The following is a 25173-nucleotide window of genomic DNA, read 5'->3' as shown; positions in this document are numbered from 1 at the left end:
ACCGGACGAAGGAAGAAATCGGGGACCTCTTCATTCTGGAACAGTTCCTGTGGATGGTCAACCCAGAGATCCGCACATGGATTAAAGAACACGCCCCTCAGTCATCGGAAGAAGCGGCGCAGCTAGCAGAGACCTACATATCAGCCAGGCGTGGACGAAGAGGACTCCAGCTGGGCATGGACAAGTCGAGGCAAGACCAGCGGCAGACGAGTGACGGCAACAGCAACGGACCCAGCGCTGGTAAGTCGGGGGGTGGTGGTAATGGTCGTGGTTATAGGGGTTCTAGGTACACTTCATATAGCCAACACACACCAGCAACATCATACCCACAGGCTAAGTCCAGGGTAGTCTGTTACAATTGTAACCAGACAGACCACATTAAGCCCAACTGCCCGTTACTCCAACCTAATCAGTCCAACCTTTGTTTTGTCACCCAAACCCCTAGTGGTAATGACAGGAATCCCATTGATACTGATGTTACAGTCCCTGTTAAGATCACAGGCAAAACCTGGGATGCTTTGGTAGACTCTGGTAGCAGCCAAACTTTTGTCAGCAATAGTTGTGTCAAATCGCTGAATCTAGCTAAAACGGGCACAGTGCATGTCAGATGTATACATGGTGATGTCAGAGAACATGACACGGTGAATTTAACCATGGAAATTGATGGACAAGCTTACCTGTTGAGTGTAGGGATTATGGAGGAGGCTCCATACCCAGTCATTTTGGGACAGGATGTCCCTATACTTGCCGACCTTTTGCAAAAGAAGACTATGACTACGGCATATGTTACCACGAGAGCTCAGCGCAAAGCAGAGGGCGATGTTGTTCTGGACTGGGATGAGTTCCCGTTCCCAGTCCCAGTCCGTAAAAAGTCCCGAGCTGAACGCAGAGCAGACAAAGTGAGAGGTACCAATGTGGAAGAGACACTTCCCACTCCTCCCATGAGTGAGGAAGGAGTCTTGACTGCTGATTTTGATGAGCTAGTGAAAAATGATGCGTCACTGAAACCACTTTTTGAGAAAGCGGTAACTACTGAGCAGGCCATGGAGCTAAATGCTAGGGGCGAGGAGTGTCACAGGTTGAAGGATGGCAAACTGTACCGTATGAGCGAAGATGGTGAACAGTTGGTGGTACCGCGTTGTTTGAGGAAAACGGTTCTAAAGCTGGGCCATAGTGTGCCTTGGGCAGGCCATTTAGGCCAGCAAAAGACCCTGTTGCGCATCGCAAGCAGATTTCACTGGCCGGGTTTTTACAAAGAGGTAATAGAGTACTGCAAGTCGTGCCCCGAATGTCAGTTGACGTCGAGGGCAACCAGAGGTACCAAAGTTCCCTTAATTAGCCTCCCCATCGTTGACACCCCTTTTACGCGCATAGCAATGGACATAGTTGGACCCCTTGAAAAGAGCAGAGCAGGACACAGATACATACTGGTCATATGTGATTACGCCACCCGATACCCTGAAGCATTTCCGCTCAGAAACACCAAGGCTAGACAGATAGCAAACTGTCTTATCCAGTTGTTTTCCAGGGTAGGGGTGCCCAAAGAGATCTTGACTGACCAGGGGACAAACTTTAGCTCTAACTTCTTAAAACAAGTGTACAGTCTTCTGGGGATAAGGGGTATTCGAACCACACCATACCACCCCCAGACTGACGGCTTGGTCGAGCGTTTTAACCAGACGCTGAAGTCCATGCTGCGCAAGTTTGTGAGTGACTCTGGAGCCGACTGGGATCAGTGGCTTCCATACATCTTGTTTGCTTACCGTGAAGTTCCCCAGGCATCCACAGGCTACTCTCCGTTTGAGCTGCTGTTCGGACGTGCCGTGAGGGGACCCCTCGACATCATGCGGGAGACCTGGGAAGGTGGCCAGACCAGCCAGCAGACCAACGTCATCTCCTACGTCGTGAGGATGAGGGACAAGATGGATCAACTGACCGCCATGGCCCACGACAACATGGCAAAGGCTCAAGCCCAACAGAAGACGTGGTACAACCGCAACGCCCGTAGCAGATCTTTCCAGCCAGGCCAAAAGGTGATGCTGTTGCTACCTTCGTCAGAGAGCAGCCTGCTCGCCAAATGGCAGGGCCCATTTGAAGTTCTGCGCAAGATGGGGCCCGTCACCTATGAGCTTGCCATGCCTGAACGTCGAAAGACAAAGCAAGTCTACCACATCAATCTGCTGAAGCTGTGGAACCAGAGGGAGGTACCCAGAAACCAGCTGTGGGCGCGTGCCGTTCCGGAGGAGGAGGAGCTGCAGGAGCAGTATTTTCCCGTTGCCCAGGGGAAGCCCTCTCAGCCGGAGCTGGGACACCTACCACAACGCCAGCAGAGGGAGCTGCAGCGCTGCATACCCAAGGGCCTATTCCGGGAGGAACCGGGCCGCACGTCGTTGACGGAGCACACCATCCGCCTGACCTCGCCAGGGCCTGTTCGTCAGACCCGCTACAGGGTGCCAGCTCAGCTGATCCCTGCACTCAAGCAGGAGATGCAGGACATGCTGAAGACCGGCGTCATCGTCCCATCCCGCAGCGAGTGGTGCAGCCCCATCGTCCTAGTCCCGAAGAAGGACGGTAGTCTCCGCTTCTGCGTGGACTTCAGAGGGGTGAATGCCATTTCAGCCTTTGACTCCTACCCCATGCCACGGGTCGATGACCTGGTGGAACGGCTGGGGAAGGCACAGTACCTGACCACTCTAGACCTCTGTAAGGGGTACTGGCAGGTCCCTCTTGCACCAGAGGCCCAGCAGTTGACGGCCTTCAGAGTGCCGTCTGGATTGTACCAGTTCACCGTGATGCCATTCGGGCTGCATGGAGCAGCCGCGTCCTTCCAACGTCTGATGGACCAGGTGTTGCGGGGAGCCGAGGGGTACGCCCTGGCCTACATCGACGACGTGGTGGTCCACAGCGCCACCTGGGAAGACCACCTGGGCCATCTGAAGGACATCTTCCATCGCATCCACCAGGCAGGCTTGGTGATCAACCCGGGCAAGTGTCAGCTGGCGAGGACCGAGGTCTGCTACCTGGGCTACACCCTGGGGGGTGGAGTCGTCAAGCCGCAGGTGGACAAAGTGGAGTCCATCCGCAGCTGCCCTCGCCCCACAACCAAGAAGGGCGTGAGATCCTTCCTGGGGTTGGTCGGCTGGTACCGCCGGTTTATTCCGGGATTCTCCAGCAGGGCGGCAGTACTGACCGACCTGACAAAAAAGAATGCTCCCAACAAGGTCCGGTGGTCCGAGGCCTGTGAGCGGGCTTTTGAGGACCTGAAGGAGTGCATGTGTCAGGGGCCGGTCCTGCAGAGCCCTGACTTTGACCTGCCATTTACAGTGCAAACTGATGCGTCCGGCACTGGTCTTGGGGCAGTGTTGCTCCAGGGCGAGGCGGAGGAGTGCAGGCCGGTCCAATACATCAGCCGTAAACTTTACCCGCGAGAGACTAGATACTCAACAGTTGAGAAGGAGTGTCTTGCTGTGAAGTGGGCCTTAGACACCCTCAAATACTATCTGGTGGGTAAAGACTTCATTGTTGAGACCGATCACAGGGCCCTCCAATGGCTGCACAGAATGAGAGACAGCAACGCCAGGGTGACATGCTGGTACCTGGCAATGCAGCCCTTCCGTTTCGCTGTGAAGTATCGCAGTGGCAAGACAAACGTCATTGCTGACTTCCTGTCCCGCCTCGATGAGGAGGGTCAGTCTTAAGGGGGGGGGTGTGTGATGCTGTGACTTGGCGTCTTCCCATCACGTGACGGAGTCACATGACAACCAGCCATGTAATGAACTGAACTGGAACTGAGATCGTTAAATGGACTACTTTTAACCTTTACTTTTAACCATGTAGTTTTACCAAGACCTTGGGCTGCTTTTAAACATCTGCTTTTAAACCTGTGAGTAGTTTCCCTGCGAGAGGGTGAGTGCACGCACCAACCTCGCAACATTGTGGACAACTGTTTGTTTACAATGCCGTTTTACCACCTAGCGAAATGCTACATGTTTTAAAATGCAACAGTTCAAGAACAACAAGCAGACAGGCTATTTCAAATCTATAGAGGTTTTATTGAGTAAAGTAAAGTTACAAAGTAAGAACAGAGTAGTCGCAAATGTTTACCTTTTTCTCCTGGCATCTCGGGCTGCAGCGTTAAAGGGGCGCACACCTCCACTGCCAAGCCTGATAGGCGGTTGCGGCCGACTGGGACGCGTTCGCGCACTGCGCTCGTGCGTGAGGCGCTCATGAAGCGTTCTGGTTTTAATATTATGGTACGAGTGTGATGGTTGTTATTTCCTGTATTAGGAACATTTCTTGTCTGTTCAGTTAATGTCTTTAATGTGTCTGTAAAAGCATGTTCTGTATTTTTAACCCCTAGTTTTTGCATTATTGGGTTGTTCCAATTACTTAGGGGAAATGGGTGTCTTGAAAAGGTCGAGTGTTTTCAGTCTTCAGGAGGCCAGCCATGTGTGCACACTATTGTTAGTGAGAGCCTCAGAACTTAGTACAGTGAGTCACTTTATTGCACCAAGTTATTTTGATTAACTTTTGATGCGTTAGCTTTTGTTAGTTTATTTACTCTTTTCTTTTGACCCTCGTGTCATTGTTTGTTTATTTGCATTTTTTGACCTTAGTTTATTTGCACTGTAAATGTCTGCACGGATTTTTGGCTTGGGAAAAAATAAAAACAACCCTCAACCTTTTGCACAAACCTTCTTGTGGACCTGCATCTCTGCCAGACTTGCCTGTCACGGCTACACATTCTCACACAGACAAATAAACTGGTGCAATGTGTCACTTCAAGCAGCAAGTGGCACTATTGTAAATACAAAATTACTAATTGACACAGGATCTGGTGTTTCTATTTTATCTCAGTGCTTTACGAAGAAAGCTTCACAGTCTTTTTGCTTACAAGCCCTACTCTGCATCTGATGACATACACAAAGACCCTACTACCTGTGCTTGGTTGTCTAGCTTTGAATGTGACTTGCAATACCAAATCTGCCAATGCAAATCTTAACGTTGTTCCAGGGGGAACACCAATCTTAGGCATGGATCTTTTTACTGCTTTGAGATTGGACATTTCATGTGACTGTATGCATAGCTTTACACCTCCCACAATTCCAGTGCAGCACACTGCTGTTGCAAAGTTGGGAAAGGTCGTCAACTTGGTACACAAGGTAAAGGTGCATCCAGACATCATTCATGTCCAACAAAAGCTACGCTGCTTACCATTCTCTATCCGAGATGAAATCACTGCAGAGCTGCTGCGGTTGGAAAAGGAAGGCATCATCGAGAGTGCAGATCCATCAGTCAATTACACAATTGAGTACAAACGTGGATGTGACAATGTAATTGCTGACTGTCTTTTTTACTACTGCCTAACACTGACTTTAATGTGGAACCTGACATGGAGACGGTTGCATTAGTGTCAGATGATTTTGCTGCCATTACTATGTAAGAGCTGACTGCTGCATGTAAAGACTGTCCTATTCTACAACAGGTGAGGGCGTACATCAGGACAGGTTGGCCGTGCACTGCTGAAGGCCTTGACCCAGCTCTCGTACCATACTTCAGAATTCACACTGCGCTTGCAGAACATGATGAATGAGTTATCCATGCTGCCCTACAAAGCCAAAGAGCAGTAAGTGCAAAAACCCCAAACTGAGAAAAACAGCTTTTTGTGTTTTTTTTTACACCAAGTAAAAGTTTTAAATTATATTTAACAACAAAATGTATAATTAGATAGATTAAAGTGAGGTGAACACCACCCTTTAAGTTTTTTTTTACATTTTTGCAAAATCTGGTAATTTTATAGGCTATACTGCGTTTTGCCTTTGTATTACTGCTTAAAATTACACATGCATACATTAAAGGTACCGTATGTAACAATAGCTATTCGCTAAAGGTATGCTAGCAGCTAAAACTAACGAAATCTCTTGAAATGTGCTGACTTTGACATTATGACAAACTAGTTACTCAACGACTGTCCTTACACAGTCAACAACATCAAGCAAGTGCAACAATTGAAGAGCTGAACCTGCACTTTCAATTTCTGCAAAACATTTTTATTTTTTTTAAATGCACATACTGCTCTTTGCCTTTGTAGGGCAACATGGCTCTAACCGTGTTGTAGTTCCAAGAGAAATTCAGCCCAAACTGATCCAAATTTCCAATGATACACATCAAGGAATTGTACGTACAAAGCAAAGACTTAGGGAGCTTTATTGGTGGCCAGGTATGGGTGCAGCTGTAGAGATCGCCATCAAGTCCTGCGTCACATGCACTCAACATGACAAGACTGCCATCGTCAGAGCCTCCCCACTGAATCCGGTGAGTCTTCCCATTGCAGCATGGGAAAAGCTTGCAGTGGACTATGTTGGTCCTTACCTACATGCCCCTCGGATTGCTGTTATTCTATTACTCTTTTGGATTTCTACAGCAAGTGGTCAGAGGTGGCATTAACCTCTGAGGTGACTTCAGCTGCAGCCATTATGTTTCTCTCTACTGTCTTCAGCCGTGAAGGAAACCCGATTGAGCTGGTGACAGACAACGGGTCAGCTTTTGTTGCTGAATTTGAGGCATTCCTTTCCAGCTGAGACATTAAACATTGCCGTAGTTCCATCTATTATCCACGATGCAATGGCGAAGTTGAAAGATGGAACAGATGCCTCAAAGACTGCCTCCAGGCAGCAGACATTGAGGGTAAACCTGGGAAGCAATTTACTATTGATTTCTTGGTTTCTTATCGTGCTACTCCCCATGCAATCACACAAGACTCCCCTTCTGAACTGCTGTATGGTAGGCCGATGAACACTAAATTGAGAATTAGGGGCTTGTCTACACGTCCTATGCAGTTGGTCGATGCAGAACTAGGAGATACTGTTAAGAAGAAACAACTTAAATCAAAGGAGAACACTGACAAACGCCGCAGTGCACAGACCCCGACATTTCAGGTTGGTGACTTTGCGCATTAAAAAGCCTGCCTTGTAAAGAAAGGTGCTCACAAGTTTACAAAGGCCCTGCAACCTTTCGCCTCTCTGATGGCAAAATCTGGAACGCAAGTCATCTTGTCCCTGCTTTACCAGTCAACATGCCTGTGCCTCCCACTCCACATCCTCCTGATGCGACACATGAGCTGCTGCAGGCTACACCGCCTGCTACTGCATTGCCATCTAGGAGAACTGTTCGAGTTCCAGAATGGCAAAAGGACGATATAACATAGACACTTTTCCAAAAGAAAGAGGGAAGTGATATTCATTTTTTTTTTTAAATGTGTTACATTGTGTTCTATTGCTGTGTGCACTCTGTGATATTGATCTGTTATATCATTTGTGATTGTTAATATTCTGCATACGCTATTCTATATTATGCTCAAGGTTTAAATAATGAACATGGTAAATCCTCTATGTTGAAGTACAGTCTCTTAAGGTAAAAATACTGAAGTTGTGATTGTTCTGCATAATGAAGTTTTTAATAGGACGGCTAGTTGTACAATGGGCCACCGGCAGAGGTTCTTTAAGAAAATGGGAATATGTGGTATATCTTACAATCCACTAGGGGCACTACGCTAGGATATTGAGATACCTGAGGAAATGTAGGGAAGTATGATGGATGAAGAAGTGAAGTAAAGGATAGTTCTACACTACGTCTACTCCGTTGTTTGCTTTCACCTAAATATACAACAGTTGAATAATCAATTAAATGAATCAATTAAAACAACAACAATTATAACAATAATGATAATAATATAATAATCACTGTCACAGTGTTGAACTGAAGACAAATCAGAGAGTACACACACACACACACACACACACACCCCCCACAAGGACATTTTGAAAATAAAGGACTCAAAAACTCTTTCCTATTCACCCCTTTATAATTCTGGGCCAATTTGTTTCTTTGAAGTTCTCAGGGGGGAAACCAGACTCGTAATTATTAAGGATTCCTATTCTATAGTGCCAGTGAAGAGAGTTAACCACACAATTACAATGTCCGTAAATGGCCACTGTAAAGAGAGTTTAAAAAGCTTATAAGTTTGACTGGAATGCTAGTATTGTGTCAAATGTGTTAAATCCCACAGGTGTTTGTGTTATAGAATAGCTGAAAGTGTTTAGGGATAATCATACTTTCCAGAGGTTTGACAGACAGACTATAGGTTTTAGATCAGATTAAAATTTATTTTTCAGATTGCACAAAGACAGTTCAAACAGACATCTGTACAGATGTGGTCAGCCGCATGACTCAATGAAAACAGGCCATGGGACTGATTTAATGAACAGAGGAGAATGATTAATGAAAATGTGTAAGTGAGCCACACACATGGAGCAACCCTGTAATGAGGCTTCTCCTCGACACAGGGCTGGGACAGGGATATTTTTATGAGTTAGCAAAGTGAGAGCTTTCGGAGATCATCATGCCGTCCTTCACTTCGATGACTTTGATGAGCACGCCTTTCTTGGGTTTGGGTGTGTTGACAGACGGAGACTGCAGTGAGTTGCCCTTTTCCAGTGGGAGGCTGTCATGGATCCGGGCTTCTGCATGAGCAAGGATGGGTTTGGGTATGTTTGGGTTTGATTTTAGAAATCTGAACAAGAGACGAAATAACACAGGGGGATGTTGAAATGGCAGGGCCTGCACTTGGTAGAAATTTCGGCATGCAATTTTCATCCACAGAACAGCATAGATAGAATAACAGGAAAGGATAGTATACATTTTGACAACAGAATTCAAAGGGTTACACTATGCTGATATCCGTCCCTCCTTTAAATCCCTGAAGGTAGTTAGTTTAGCTACATTATTGCTTACCCATCTGGTCACGCTCACGTCCATCCATCCTGTAGAGAGAGAGATAAGATGGTGAACAATTGAGGGGGAAAAGCACAGCTAGGTGTATGTACCTAATTATGTTATGCCTTTTAGAGTTTAATTCATTTTCTGTTTAATTCATTATTTATTGTTTTTATTAACACTTTGTGGCTTGTTTAGTTAAATGTAGAGACAAGCATGATTAGTCGATCTGGTCAATGAGGGCAGCAGCTCTGTGTTTCTGGCCTGGTCAGTACCTCATCTCCTCTCCTTCCAGGAGCTTCCTGTAGGTGGCGATCTCGATGTCCAGCGCCAGCTTGAGGTTCATGAGCTCCTGGTACTCGCGCACTTGGCGTGCCATGACCTGCTTGGCCTTGCGCATTGCCTCTTGCAGCTGCGTGATGTGGTCCCGCGCGTCGTCTACAGCGCCCTGGGCCTTCTCCTCAGTCTGGACGATCTCCAGCTCCATGCTCTCTTTCTGTCAGAGGGAGAGACATAGAGAGAGGGGTCTGAGGGGGAGTCCTAATGTAGATCTCACTGTTTGGATCCTGCTAAAGTGACCTCTCTTAGACTTAATGCCTGATCATTGTAGGGTACATAAAGATATTGTGAAATGATGACAGAAGGATTGTGGTCTACAAATTCCAACAATCAATCAAACCCAAAGTTTCCCACTGGAACCTTGTTGATACCCATTCATATTTGGTAAAGGTTATGCATGCATGAGAGAAATGATCTGTTGAGACTACAGTCTACAATGTTGTTGGATGCAGTTAATGAAGGCTTTAGGCCAGACTTTACAGGGTCAAGTGTGTTCAGTGGTTGAGTCTTACCTTCTTCTTCAGAGCCACCAGCTCATGTTTCAGCCGCTGGATCTGCCTCAGGAGGTCAGCCATCTCCTTCTTGTTATCGCGCAGGTCATCCTCATACTTCCCAGCCTTCAGAGCCATAACGTCCATCTGATAAGAGAGAGAGAGAGAGAGAGGTCAATTCTGCATCTAGGTGAGATTACAAGGATCAAGAATAACTTTTATTCTCACAGCTTCCTTCACTTTTCAATTAAATGTGTTATCTAATTATTAACAAATGTCTAGAAACATCTAAGCTTAGACCAGAGAGGGAACACACCTTATAACAATGAACTACTCTACAATGACATCACTGTACCTTAGTATAGCTTAGTACATACTTGCCAGCTGGTAGCTGGCAGTGGAAGGCCTTGGGGCACTGTCCCATTGTGACCCTACCTTCTTCCGGTTCCACTGCTCCACCTCCTCGCGACTGCGGGCCGCCATGTCTTCGTACTGTTTCTTCACTGCTGCCACTATCTCATCCAAGTCCAGATCAGGAACACTGCTGGCCTTCAGCACGATCTTCTCTTTGACAATCATTGATTCCAGCTCTTTGATCTCCTGTGGTGCAGGAGACAGAGAATCCATGGCTTTAGTCAGATAGTCTTTTTGGCTTAGGAAGGTTCCTAACTGAGTGAAATGACCGCAAGTGGCAGCCATGATAAGAGCTGGTTGGGTCAGGAAAGGGGAGAGGAGGGGGGCCCTAACAAGGGCGTCTGTTATTGGTCAATAAATCTATAACTGTTGTGCTTATTGGCTGAGACTGACCTCTTGGTAAGCCTGTTTCAGGAACTCTAGTTCATTCATCAGCTCCTCGAGCACCAGTTCCAGTTCCACTCTCTGTAGGTAGCCTTCATCCACTTCCTATCACAGCCAAACAAACAAACAACAAACCTTATTTACTCCTGACAATGTAATGGACTGAAAAGTTACACATTTTTATTCAACTTTGTCCAGGTCATTTGAAAGTATCCCACAATTGTTTGGCAAAATTAAACACATTTTATTCTAATCTTTTTCAAACCTTAACTTACTGAATTATAAACCACCGCCACATTATATATGAATGTCCTGACTGACAGCCCTCACAGCCCCTAAGACCCTCCCACATTCCCAGCACTCACCTTCTTGTTGATCACAAAGTCATTCTCTGTGTCCATCTTCTTCTGCAGCTCTTCCTCAAACCTGCAGAGACACATTCAAGGCCATTTGTCAGAGGACATGTCATTGTGAGAACCACTATAAGCACGATGGTGCCTGTGATTCATGACCAGGAAAGTGACTGGGCCTCGACAGCAAATAGGTCAGGAAAAAAAAAAAAAATCTCAAATTTGAAAACTATCATGTCTCTCAAAAATTCTTGAATCCTTTATTAATTCCCAGCTAAAATCATTTTTATCACTATCCTCTTTCCTGAGTCCATCTCAATCAGGTTTTAGAGCCCGACATAGCACTATTTCTGCAGCCTCCCTTGTGGTGAATGATGTCATTGCTGCCTTGGACAATAAGCAACATTGTGCCGCACTATTTGTGGACCTCTCAAAGGCCTTTGACACTGTTGACCACCACCTGCTTTTACACAAATTGTCACTTATGGGCTTTGAACATGTGAGCCTTCAGTGGTTTAAAAGTTATCTCACTGGTCGCTCCCAATGTGTAAAGGTGGGCAAAATAATATCGCCTTTTTTAGATATTGACTAGGGGGTTTATATCAATGAAATTGCCTCCACACTCACTCCACTTTGTCAAGTTCATCTTTAAGCGGATGACACAGTTCTGTACTGTAGTGCCTAAAACATTGAAGCTAGAAGCACTGATTTTAACAGCTTAAAACTCTGCTCTACAAATGGTTCCGCTCTAGAAAGGGTCACCAGCTACAAGTACCTAGGCATTTGGGTAGATGAGAAGCTTGATTTTAAACCACATGTGAAACAACTCACTAAAAAGCTTAGAATCAAATTGGGTTTTTTATACAGAAATAGATGCTGTTTTACTTTTCCAGCCAGAAAACGTATTATTGAGTCTGATTTTATATCAGTTTTAGATTATGGTGATGTAATCTATGGCAATGCATCCCACAGCACCCTAAAAACCCTGGATGCTGTGTACCATTCTGCCCTACGTTATATAACTGGAGACCGCTATGGCACACACAACTGGGGAAGACAGCCTTCTGTTTTAAGGCACCCTTCATTTGGAATGAGGTCCAAAAATCACTAAGGTTGGCTCATTTATTTCACTTAGGGAATTCACAAGTCTTATCATATGTACACCTGCCTTCTCCTGCAATGATTGCAACTGTTGACCCAACCATAGTATTTTACTGTATTTATTTTATTTTTGTATTTATTTTATACTTATTTTATTTTTTCTTTCCAATGTATTAACTCCTGTTTTACCCTCGGCACCATTGAAAATGAGGATCTTAATCCTCAATGTGTCTTCCGAGGCCTAAATAAATAAATAAATCAATTGTGAGTAGAAACAGACAGAGCTCCAGAGACGACACACGCCGAATGGAAACATGCACTGGATGGACGGCTAGTGAAGGTGCAGGGTTTACTGATGGCCTGCAGCAACAACTCTGGCCCTTCTGCTTTTGGAAGGCGGGGGTGGGGGCTGGGGGGCTAGGAGTGGTTAAAGCAGAGGTGTTGGGGTGTGGACACTGACAGGGCCAATTAAGTAGGGGGAACAGGAAGAGTCAGAACAGGAAAGCAGCATTCAAAGGAACTAAGAAACCCAAATATATGATGATGGTAACAGTGCTAACAGTTTATATACAAGTAATTATTCCGACAGATATACTTAATAACAGTGAAAAAAACAACAGTGACAATGCGATCAATCAAGCATTGAAAACAAGGCTCACTTTTCACGGGTCTGCTCCACTTCATCCTGACTGCGCACCAACTCCCCCTCCAGCTTCAGTCTGTCCATGTCCAGACCTTCGATCTGTCGGCGCAGGTTGGTGCTCAAAGCAGCCACGATTTCATCGACGTTGCCCTTGTAGCGCTCTTGCTCCAGGAGAATCTTCAGTTTGGTCTCTAGCCGTTTGTTTTCCTGCTCCAGGTTGCGCACCTGATAAAGCACAATAAGAAAGTCAATGGGCTGTCTTGACTGACCTCTTGAGGACGAAATGAGGAGTTGCATCTACAAAGTAGTGGTAAACTTCAGAATGGAATGGGAGTTTGTTGGGTATAGTATAGAACCCCTTGCTTTGGGCGTGGTTGGGTGTGTTGGGAGTCGAGTGGGGTGGGCTACTTTCTGTGTTTTCACACAAACAGAAATTCCTTCAATAATATACTGTCTGCAATGTAAAAAATAGGCATAAAATTGAAATTTCAAGACACGCACCATCATACGAATGCACCACTATGGATACACTTGTAAGAAGACAACTTGCCATAAAGTGTAACAGTTATTATCTTGGTCATGAAACAAACAGACAACCACATGTTTCTTTGGATGAAGAAAAATACATTGTGGTAGTATCCCAGTTTATTGCAAATTGATATTTCAGAAATTTGAATTGTGCCTGATTTGATTAAAAGTTTACAGATAGACTTGTGAGTCTAAAATAAACATACAACCTGCAGTCTCTAAATAACTTTGCATCTTGAAAACGTACGCGTACTCACTCTGTCAATAAATGTAACGAACTTATCATTCAGTCCAACCATCTGATCCTTCTCATTGTTCTTCGCCTTCTGGTCAAGGGGGTCCATCTTTGTGTCGATAGGGTTGAGCAGGTCCTTCTTGGCCGGCGTCATGCTGGGGTACCCTCTGGAAGGACCTACACTGTATGACTGGCTGCTGAAGCCTCCGTTTTTTTTGACGCTAGTCATGTTTTCTATCTTCACAGGGTCAGTGTTGGCAGGAGTGCTCTTGGAAGGCAAATGGCATGGAAGAGAACCTCACCTGCTTATTAAGGTGAGGCATGGGCCACCCCTAATGAATAATGCATATAAGTGGAAAATCACCGGTAAAAAAGTGAATGTTGGCGAAACTACAGGTTCTCCCGGTTGGAGTAGCCTATAATTTAGTCGAGCTGTTTGACGCCCCGGATGGGTGGGCTAGTATAAATAGGATTCTAGCATTGACACTTCATTCTACACCAGGTAGCTGTTTTAGAAGTGTCACTTACATCCTTAAGCAGACAGGTCGCAATGTCTCGTACTAGCTCCGCAAGTATGTTCGGTGGGGCCGGGGGAAGAGACTCCCGGGCTTCTGTGTCCACTCTGAGGGGTCTCCGAAGCGCTCTGCGCCCCGACTCCCGTAGAGATGGCGACAACCATGCCTCGGCCCCCACCGATGACAAGCAGACCATGAAGGGCCTGAACAACCGTCTGTCCGGGTACCTGGGTCGGGTGCGGCAGCTGGAGAAGTCCAATAACGATCTGGAGGACAAGATCAGAGACATTTTGAAGAGGAGAGGAAAGATGACCGATCATGACTGGGAAGAGATTGAGAGACCTCTGGTTGATCTTAAGAAGCAGGTAATTGACAATAAGGGTAGTCCTAGTCTACAAATAAATGTACCACTGTGGAAATAGCAAAGGCAACGATATTTGTTATCCTCTCCTTACACGAATATGCTGTAACCTTTTATAAATTATTCCTTGCAGGTGCGCCAAAAGACCTTGGAGAATGCTCGTCTTATTCTGCAGATTGACAACAGCAAACTGGCAAACGAAGATTTCAAAAACAAGTAAATTATATTTTATAATGTTATGCTCCATTAACCGCGATAATGATCTTGTAGACGAGCAATGTAAAACAATTAAAATGACGGCAAATAAAGTTTGAATCGCTTATATTTGTCCATGGTCGCAAGATGGCGCAATAAATTCCGCAACACATATTAACATCTGGACACAGATAAGTTATCCTTCAAACTATTTAGTCGAGTATTGATGACAAGCAGGCACGTGCACAGATAGACCCCTAGTGGTGCTCAAGCACCAGCCCTTGTGCCCTGGTTGGGAAAAAGTGCCCTTTTTTGCTGGAGCCCATTTTTTTTTTCATTCATCAATATTTTTAGAATACAATACGAATTAGTCTTTCTGTCATCAATTTCCCCAAATGGGTTTTGATTTCTGAGGGGGCATTTATTTGAGTTCTTCTGAGAATTTCGCCCCAACATGCTCCGCGGCACAGACATAGAATAGTATTCTATGGCTCTGCGGTGCTCGCAAGCCCCCGCCGCGGCTCTCCCTCCTCATCCCCCACATCAGTGCTGAGCGCCAGGCCGGTGCAGACTACTTCTTCACTGACCTGCAGCATCAGACAAACAGGTAATGACGGTGTTTGTGCACCCCCCCGACGTTGTTTGTTATAAATTAACAACAACATTAGTGCCCCTGAAAACATTACGTCTGAAAACATAACTGGTCCGACGTTTCCTAAAAAAATAAACAAACAACTAACTTGATTTCAAAGTATTTTCCAGCTGTTTACTGACGTTTGTCATGTTTAATGACATTATTTGTCTGAAAGTGCATATTTTCTGTTGTATAAATGCCGTTTAGACAATTTCGAAAGTATGTTGAATGTATGTTTATAAATGTCACGAGAATTCACAGCTAGAAAATAGCAGGTAAACTATGCTAGCTCTCGGTGTCATGCTATCCTTGTCCCACATTGTTTACCGTAATATTTATGTATCTCTTCGTTTTGCCTGTTTTACAACGATCAAACTTGTATGAGTAATTGTAGAGGGTGAAAAAGAGTAAAATAAGTTAAATGTAAGCTAGCTGTCTTATCCTGCCAAGAGGACCCACAGGTTGAGAACAGCATAATTAGTGTAATGCTGCTTATGCTTTAACCTTCAGAAAACGGTAAAATTATTATCCATAACATTGATTTATCTCATTCAAAAAATTTGCAGCATAATGCCAAAAAAAGACAGACATAGGGCTCAGATACACATACGCGTTTTTGTAAAAACGGGACGCGAGCAAATACATTGATTCCTATGGTACGGCGCGTTTAAAGCGTGCGCCCCTTCTCCACCACGCGTTGCGTCTTTGAAGCGTTTTTTAGGTGCGCTTAAAAGTTGAACTATTCTCAACTTTCCAGCGCAAGGCAGGGAAGCGCACCGCTTCTGTTTTGGCCGCCGCACTTTGCCAAGGCGTTACTGAAGCGTTTCTGCCTGAAAAAAGACGCGTATCTGAGCCCTCAAGAAGCAGAAGGACAGGGAACTGCAGCAAGCAGCTCAGAGTAGCCGCTCCCTTTTAACTTGGAACAGGCCATCAAAGAGCCAATCAAATGAGGGAGAATCAGTTACCCTACTAATATATAAGTTGCAAATATCCTATATTTTGGCGATGGGTGCCCTTTTTTTTTTTTTAGCACCTGCCCCCCAAAATGTCTGTGCACGTGCCTGATGACAAGTATCACTTTACAGAATGGAGACTGAGCTGCTTGTGCGTCAGAATGTGGAGCGGGACCTTTCCGACCTGCGCAAGGTCATCGATGACACTCAACTGTCTAAGATGCAGCTGGAGAGTCAGATCGAGTCCGTCAGAGAGGAACTGGCTTATCTCAAGAAGGATCACCGTGATGTAAGTTAGTCACGAACTTGCAATGCGCTCTTACATCCAATATATTCTTATTTATCACCTTTAACTATCTTTTCTACCATCATCCTAGGATGCGATGGCGCTGCGTCAGAAAGTAAAGGAGTCTGACGTTACCGTGGAGATGGACTCACCTGACTCTACCCTGGCTGACACCCTCAACAAGATCCGTGGGCAGTATGAATCGGTTGCTGTGAAAAACCAGGACGAGACTGACACCTGGTACAATAAGAAGGTATTCTTCATCAGTTTATGCAAAGAATACCTGATCAGAAAAATTTATGTTTAAAATGATACTCATGTATGTCCTTTCTCTCTCCCAGTTTGATACCATCAAGGTTGAAGTGGCTAAAAATACAGAGAGTCTCCAGTCCAGCAAGAATGAACTAAATGACCTGCGTCGCCAGAAACAGCTCCTGGAGATTGATGTGCAGTCTATGAACAGTATGGTATGCTGCATCAGCCTACACTGTACTACATCTGCAATACAGCAATACAATAGCCCTTTTGAGACAATTCATTGCAATCTGGAAAACAAAGACTATTTATTCTTTCTATATTATTAAACTACACATAGACTTAAATACAACCCCTCAGGCAAAATGCCAGGTGAAGAACAAGTCACAACTCATTGTGTTGTATGTAAACAGACAGTTCTACAAGCAGACTTTAAGTGAAGTATTGTGAAAGAAAAGACACACATACACACACACACACACACACACACACACACACACACACACACACACACTCAAAACCAGCCCTCTTCACGTCTACTTTTGCAGTGCATACACCACACAGATATGCACCCACAGAGCTCTAGCTCTGTTTAATACAGTAGCAAGCCATTCAGATACATTCAAACTCACAAGACACGCACACACACACACACACTCATACCTTACACATTTCTTTCTTCCGCTGTAGCTGTTTTCTAAATTTCCCTTGGGATTAATAAAGTATCCATCTATCTATGTATCTATGTATCTATCTATCTATCTATCTATCTATCTATCTAGCTCATCTCTCTGGAGGAGACCATGCAGGACACAGAGGGCCGTTACGGCCGTGAGCTGGCCCGCCTCAACCGCCTGCTGCAGGGGCTGGAGAGTGACCTGGGCCAGGTCAGGGACCAGGTGGAGCGGCAGTCTGAAGACTACCAGGCACTGCTCAACGTCAAGATGAAGCTAGAGGCTGAGATTGAGAGCTACCGCAGCCTACTGGTCGGCATCGACGACGAGTGAGTACACAACCCTCCCACTCACACACACACACACACACACACACACACACACACACACACACACACACACACACACACGCAGGCACACACACAGGCACACACTGAGACATAAGAGTGACATGAGCTTGTCATAAACATGTCATTGTTTATAAACATGGTGATACTGTCAATATGGTATGACATGACAAAGCAATGTTCCTGTGTGTGAGATTGTGTGTGAGGATGTAGAATGTCACAACATTCTTCCCTTTTCCACAAATATCAGTTTGTTTGTCATGTTTTCTCCACACAGCGGTGATTTCTCCTTAGAGAATGCCTTAAACAGCGGTAAGTTTGCCGATGCCTGGTCCAGACCCAAGGGGACCTGTGGGATGATGCATGATGTGTGCATGATACGTGTTGTAAACCAGGACATAGAGATGCAACCGTCCACCTAGCACTAGGGACAGTCATAACTTGCTTGGCCAGTCTTATCTTAACAGCAGAGATAAAGATTGAGATGTTTCACTTGTGTGCATCATTTATTTCACTTCCTGTCTTTTTGATCATAACCAAATGCATGAATTTAAAACATGATCAAACCAAAGAAATGATGTCACACAACAATTTGTCAATAATATTTGTTTTATGTTTGATGTTACAAAAAGTCATTACATGTTTTGGTAAAGCTTTATAAAAGGGTGCAATAATAAACCATTTACAGTTATTACCAAATGGTTAATTATAAAGTTACATGTCTTAACAATACATTAGATAACATTAGTAAATTACTTTACAAATAGTTTATAAGACACTTTAAAGAATGTTGTAAATGCTTAGTTCATGCATAACATAATAGCATAAATGCTTAGTTCATGCATAACATAATAGCATAACTATGCAAACCTATAGTTTATTATTCAGACATTATTAGATTATTTTTAATTCTAATTAAACATTTGGTAATACCTTGTTACCCAGTTTTCTTTAATCTATTTGTCTGGAATGACTTTGATGACTTTCAATCTTCAGAGCCCCCAAAGAAAGAGCCAGCTAAGAAGACTAAAGCAAAAGCAGCGGACAAAGTTCCTGAGGAGAAAGCCGGGCCCGACACTCCAGCCAAGAAGTAACCAGCATAAAGCAGGACAGCTGAGTGGCCTGCATAAGAGGAGGAGTCCACAAGACTTACCTTCCCCTCGGTGCTCAAACCCTGCTTAGTGGCTAAACTTCCTATGGGAAAGTAATATTGAAATATGTTGAAATCGGATTTGGGGGAAAAAAGGTTTGGTGTTCTGTGCAGAAATCTGAAATAAAAGCATATGATTTAACCGGCAACAATTTGACTTGGTCTCTTTTATTGTTTTGATGATTTCATCTTTATGGATATAATAATAATACTATAATATAATAATAATTTCAAGACCAGTGCTGAACTGGCAAAGAAAAATTCTCCAAAGACAAATCTAAGAGTACACACACACACACACACACACACACACACACACACACACACACACACACACACACACCCACACCCACACCCACACACCCACACCCACACCCACAAGGACATTTTGTAAATAAAGGCCTCAAACACTCTTTCCTGTTCTCCCCTTTGTCAATCTGGGCCAATGTGTTTCTTTGGAAGTTCGCATGGGAAAACCAGACAAGTAATTATTAAGGATTCCCATTCTATAGTGTCAGTGAAGAGAGTTTACCACACACAATAACAAAGTCCGTAAATGGGCACTGTGAAGAAAGTTTTAAGAGCTTGTAAGTTTAACTGGAATGCTAGTATTATGTCAAATGTGTTAAATCCCACAGGTCTGTTATAGAATAGCCACAAATCTTTAGGGATAATCACACATTCCAAAGGTTTGACAGACAGGGGTATGTGAAAACACATCAGCCACTCTTTGGTCGGTGAAAAACAAGTGATCCTATTTCAAGACAACTTCAGTTCCTCAGAAACTGTCATTGTTGGCATGCAACCCTCATCTTACTGTTATGGAAGAATGCACAGGTCTTCAAAGAGGCCACAAGAGTGACACAAAATCAGACTGCAATATTAAAGATGAAAAGGTTCATTTTATACAGATGTATTTATTTACTCATTCAACGCATCTAACCTCCCACTGTGTCTACAAAAAAACAGGAAAGCTTTCTTTGTGTAGTTTTCCTTGTGAAAGGGCTTCTTTAACAACCAAAACTGGGTAGGATCTCCCATTGCAGTCCTTCTTTTTGCCCTGCGGGACTTGGGATGGGACGTGCAAAAGCATGTTGGTTGTTACAGTTCACAAGTTCCTAATAAAGAGAAAGTCTTCACCCTGGAAGGGGGCAAAGGTCAAAGGCCACATTTTTGAAGCAATGTGTTTTGTCTTGAAAGTTGCGAGTCCACTCACGTTTGCAGGCATTCTGGTTAGCCAGACAAATGATGGAATACTGTTATGGTTTTGTGTCATGTGTCTGGGCCTGGAATCATTCTTGTCATATTAAGTCTGCTCTCTGCACCTGTCTTCAAGGCAGAGGCCCAACTGATTAGCTCCACGTAGAGAGTAGCTCATGTGAGAGAAAGGGTCCCAGGATAAGAATGAATAGCCTCTGGGAGAAAGTGGGGACCTGCCAGCAGCCATGCTGATAGTTCCCCAGATATACCTTCTTCCAAGCCAAGCTTTACATATTTTACACATCAGTATGTTTGCTATACTTGATACACATTTAAACTACCATGGTGGTTGAACTGATTGTTGATTTTCTTCACACACACAGATTATTGAGTTTTCGGCCACGTTTTCCACCACAATCCAGGGGACGTTGTTTAAAGTTTTGAACCTTGTTAACATGTACACAAAAAAACGTTATGACATACACAACATATCATGAGGGAAATAAGCAGTCAACACCATGGCTGAGCATTTCCACCATGCTCCTACAGTGATCCAATGACTGAAAAAAATTGGAATCAGACAGCCAGGGTTTTATATCCAATACATCTACCAGTTCCATCAACTTTGCTATCAGGAGGCGAGTGTAATGGACTTCAGGCGACACACAAAGACATAAGGGAGACGGAAGTTTGTTAGGAATAGCCAAAGCCAGGGGAACAGGGAAAGAACGGGGACTAAAACAAAAGAAAACGGGGATACAAAAGCTCAGTAGATTAATAAATCCAAACGGGAAAGCACGGAAGATAGGAGTTACCAAAACTCATAAGTAAATTACAAAAACTAAGAGCAAAACAAAGAATCAACGTGAGGCAGGAACGCTGTAGTATTAGGCGCAGGCGCGCAACAGGAAACAAAGGAACGGAACTGAATGACACATTCACTACCCAAGTCAGAGCTGGCGATTAGGACCAAAGTTTATCTAACATTAGCAACACATTATAAGCTGTTTGATGACGAGCCAAAGGCAGATAGATAGAGGTATACTGTATTCACTTAATTTCACACAGGCTGTTGACATTGCTGTTTTGAAGCCTAGCTCCAATAAAGAAAATGGGTAATATGTATAAAATGTTCTAGCTTGAAACGGGAAAACACCATAGGAGGGTTAATGTATGTGAAGAGAATATTGAACTGGGGGACACAGGGCCCTGGGAACATAGATGCACTCACCTGAAAAGCACAGTCCCACTTCACTCAAGAAACGCATGAAACTACCCAGACAGGTTCTGCTCCTCTGATCAATCTACATCACATGCATTTCAAAGCACAAAGAAAGAAAGAAGAGACACCATTCACCCATTACATTACAGAGTCACTGTGCATGTTAGGAGGTGATCAAAATGCTTTCCCATCTATAGGCCCTAACTGAGTGTTAACCGCTGGGCTGCTGAAATGTTACGAAACCAATGTACAACCTCAGAAATGACAAAGATGTCACATGAAATGGTGGAAAAGTTATTATGGTTGATAGACTTATTAATTAATTAAGACAGCCCTTTGACATGTGATCAAATAGTGATCTTAGAGATAGTCTCTTAGATACCTCTGATATAGGGCTCTTGTCAATTTGAAGAATGTCACCTTTGGACTGCACCAGAAATGACTGTGGTCTGGCTGTGGCATCTTCAAAGACTTTAAAAATATCGCACACACACACACACACACACACACACGCACCTCAACAGCATACACTAAATACCAGACTAAAGTATTTACCTCAGGTTAAAGTGGAATGGAATAAGCTTTGTTCAAAAATATTTTCAGTCATAGTCATGACAGAAGGGTACAATTTGTTTGATAATGATAGAAAAAACAGCTTTACATGTGACTCATTTTGCCAAATCATCAGTCACATTGTCACCAGGCACACAAGCCCAGTCAGGCCATTATTATTTTACTGAAATGTTGTTAAATGACTGCTTATTTTGCATTAAAGGTGCAGTCCTCCATCCTGGTGAAGGGTTGTTGATATTTGAGCTCAACAGCGAGACAGGAACTTACCTTGTCCCTTTCGTGTTGAAGCAACATTGGAGCACAAGCACCCATTGTAGTTTATTGGCTGGAACAATGTATGCCTTTGAGTTATTCTGTATTATAATCAAGGTCTTCATTATATAGCATCTGTAGATTATGTAACCTTCACCTGAGTCTCTTTTCTCACCACTGAGTTCTCAGTATGGCTTGTGTTCAAAAGCAGTTAACTCCTTTTTACACATGTCCATCATTCCAAATAAGTAATCTTAAAACCTATACGTTTGTCTCCTACAGGCATAAAATAAATACATAAAAAACTCTGATGTCTCCTACAGGCATAAAATAAATAAATAAAAACATCTAATGTTGAACTTTGAAATCTCTTGATCTATGTCCATCTCCACCCATCTAGGGTTTGCTGCCAGATCGCTTCCAGCAGCTCTGTTTATACAGGAAGAGCAAATAAAAAAAACCCTGTGTATTCTGTTCCATGGAAACAATTTGAAATTCTAATGATATTTCCGAAGAATCGTAATTAGGTCTGACACACGACACCCTCCACCACACACGCACATGCACACGCACACGGCCTCGGCCTAACCATCTATCTCCTATGGTCTCATGTGTGTAAAAACATGAATAGAAAAGAGTCCTTTTTTAAATCATAAACTATTTCAAAAAGAAACACAGGTCCACATGTAAACAACAATAATCATTCTTAAAAAAAGACAGACATGCATCAGTGAAAAGCTATTCACTTATCTCAAGTTATCTCATATAGGTGGTGAAGATGCCCACTTAAATGCAACCAGTGACTGACATTTTTTCATTTAGTTTTTTTGTGGTGTGCATTCTAGACAACATGAGCGATGTGGTTCCAGATATCTCAACCTTCAAAAAAAATATCAGCAAAGTAGTATTGGAATGAGAAAAAAAACACAGGTCTTTCATTTGAGTAACTCTTAAGCAAGAATTGAATTGTGTGATAACGTCACTGCTGTATAACGGCTTAGGTTACAATTTCTGTGATTTAGCGTAAACAACTAAATCCACCCAACCTGAGGAAGGAAAGGGGTTTAATCATTGGAATGACAGGTACACATCCTTCTACAGGACCTTTAAAACATTAAAATATGAGGCAATCCCTGTGAGAACAAAGGAGCCATTTTTATGGCCACTCAAGGTTCTGAGGCGCAGAGAGCCAGTAAATGTCTCTGGGGCCTAAAGTGCCTTTAGACTTGTGTCAAGTTCACTTTGATTGGTGTTGACACACAGGGCTACACTGCTCCAGGCTACTTTGATGCGCTTTTTCATTCTTTTGCTCTGCTTAAAGGGCATGTTTATGCTTTCAACACAACCCTTGAGTCATTGCCTTGGAATGGCAGGCAGTCCCTCACTAAACAGTCACAATTATTGTAGTATTTAGCAGGTCAGCATATAGATAGATAAAAAAAGTTTCTAAATTGTTTCAGGCATTCAGTTGGATTTATGTGGTCTAAGTCCCCAAAATCTCTTTTCGCAAAACAAGAAGCTCAAAATACAGTCAAGCATTACCGAATTTCTAGTGAAAGATTAATAAAGGCAAACAATGGTGTCCAGCAGGTTTTATTAAAAAATGTCTGCACTTCCTTAAAGGCACCCAGTGCAACTTTATGTAAACATTCAATGAAAAATAAACATTCAATTTCTAGTCTTTTTTACACGTAGTAAGTTTCAATAACTCCATACCATTACATATCGACATTCAAGGAGCAAAGATGAGACGTCGTTGTGTGGTGAGAACTGATAGAAAATCGTAAACAACAACAATCGCCGGTGGGGAGAAGTCATTTTTCCATTGACTGGAAGCCTGCTTTATTTATTGTAGGTTACAAAAAATAAAGAAAATGGCGGCGATTGTTGTTGTTATCGATTTTCTATCAGTTCTCACCACACAACGACGTCTCATCTTTGCTGTTTGAATGTCGGTATGTAATGGTATGGAGTTATTGAAACTTACTACGTGTAAAAAAGACTAGAAATTGAATGTTTATTTTTAAGCCTCGAAAGTTGCACTGGGTGCCTTTAAGTCGTTCTCTGGAATATGATTAGTACAACTTGTATAAGATTGCAGTCAGTATGTGTCTGCTTATCACATCGGCATAACACTATAATGTTGAATTTACATAATTAAATAAAGAAATATATTGCAACCTTTTCATGTAACATTAAACAATTACATTTGAATTTGTTGGTCAAGTTGTGTTTGTGTTATAAGCAACTTCAAGATATTTTGTAAATTGATTTAAAACATTTCATTCATGTGCAACCAATATCTACAATACAAAATATGTTTTTCAGTGTATACAGCCATAACAGGAAGATCCTTCTGGCATCCTCAAGAAAAAACATCCAAATCGAGCCCCAGACTTTAATGACAACAGACGACTCATTCTGAACTTGGTCCTTATCACATCTGCCTGGAAGTTTTGAATATTTTCATTCAGCCATCATTCCTGCTGTGCCAATCGTACGAAGGCTTGAAACCATGTCTGCCCGCCCACCACCGCAGTCACACGGCGCCTGGAGCCTTCTCGACGTGTGCCACCAACCCACACCATCATTATGGTGCTATCAGGAAACAGTAATGCCAGCGGCATGCATGGAGTGACGGCTGCTGGGGACACAGCAGAGGACGCTGTGCCAAGCCACATGACACCGAGTACTATTCCACATATGATAATTAGCATGCTTTACATTTTGATTAAAAAAAACAAAACCCTAACTTTGTTCCAAAAGAGTTTGTGGGCCAATACTGAGAACATATTAGTTGTCAAATCAAATTAACCATTTCTGTGAAAACCAATCATCTTTCTAATGTGAACTAAAGTAAAATGTTGCCTATGTCAAGAAACACAGTGTTCAGGCCAGAACACATGACATTCTACTGAATCCATACAGATTGACAACATGAAGGTGAAACATGACTTCCTCTTACTTGGGTATGACCTGCAAACAGTTTAGTGATACCATCATTGACCAACTATCAGTAAGCACAGATACCAAGCACTGTAGCCCTGTAGGCCATGCAGCAGGGCACGGGACACACCCAGACCAAGTTATCTGGGACTTATTTACTTGAACCTTGCTTCATAAGACTAACATAACCATGTTATAGTCTTGTCAGCTTAGACGTCATATTATGTCATAAATTGTTACAACAATTAGTGTCCATTGATGTAGCAGTGTCATATAACCATAATCGATAACTGCCATGATTGGAGAATTGGCATCATGATATTGTCAAATCTATGGACATTAGCTGTTTT

At 43.4% G+C, this 25173-nt stretch overlaps 2 protein-coding genes across 2 annotated transcripts; one reads left to right on the top strand and one right to left on the bottom strand.

The window, feature by feature from the left end:
- Positions 1-8364: 8364 nt before the first annotated feature.
- LOC308362835 (intermediate filament protein ON3-like) lies at positions 8365-13489 on the bottom strand (the record flags this gene model as incomplete). Its single annotated transcript, XM_080835563.1, has 9 exons — positions 8365-8522; positions 8794-8822; positions 9051-9271; positions 9627-9752; positions 10041-10205; positions 10413-10508; positions 10769-10829; positions 12514-12722; positions 13283-13489. The coding sequence occupies 9 exons, from the start codon at positions 13487-13489 to the stop codon at positions 8365-8367; spliced, it is 1272 nt and encodes a 423-aa protein (XP_080691689.1).
- A 321-nt stretch (positions 13490-13810) lies between these two features.
- Positions 13811-18574, top strand: LOC308362402 (keratin, type I cytoskeletal 18-like; the record flags this gene model as incomplete). The annotated part of the gene is made up of 8 exons (XM_080835020.1): positions 13811-14140; positions 14270-14352; positions 16051-16207; positions 16296-16457; positions 16546-16671; positions 17242-17462; positions 17758-17792; positions 18477-18574. 8 exons carry the CDS (start codon positions 13811-13813, stop codon positions 18572-18574), a joined length of 1212 nt encoding a protein of 403 aa, XP_080691146.1.
- Between the last annotated feature and the right edge of the window lie 6599 nt (positions 18575-25173).

The sequence above is a fragment of the Sprattus sprattus genome (genome assembly GCF_963457725.1).
Source record: "Sprattus sprattus genome assembly, chromosome: 3".
In the NCBI taxonomy this organism is placed as follows: domain Eukaryota; kingdom Metazoa; phylum Chordata; class Actinopteri; order Clupeiformes; family Clupeidae; genus Sprattus; species Sprattus sprattus.
Note: the sequence above shows the minus strand (reverse complement) of the source record. Positions and strands in the feature narration are given on the sequence as shown.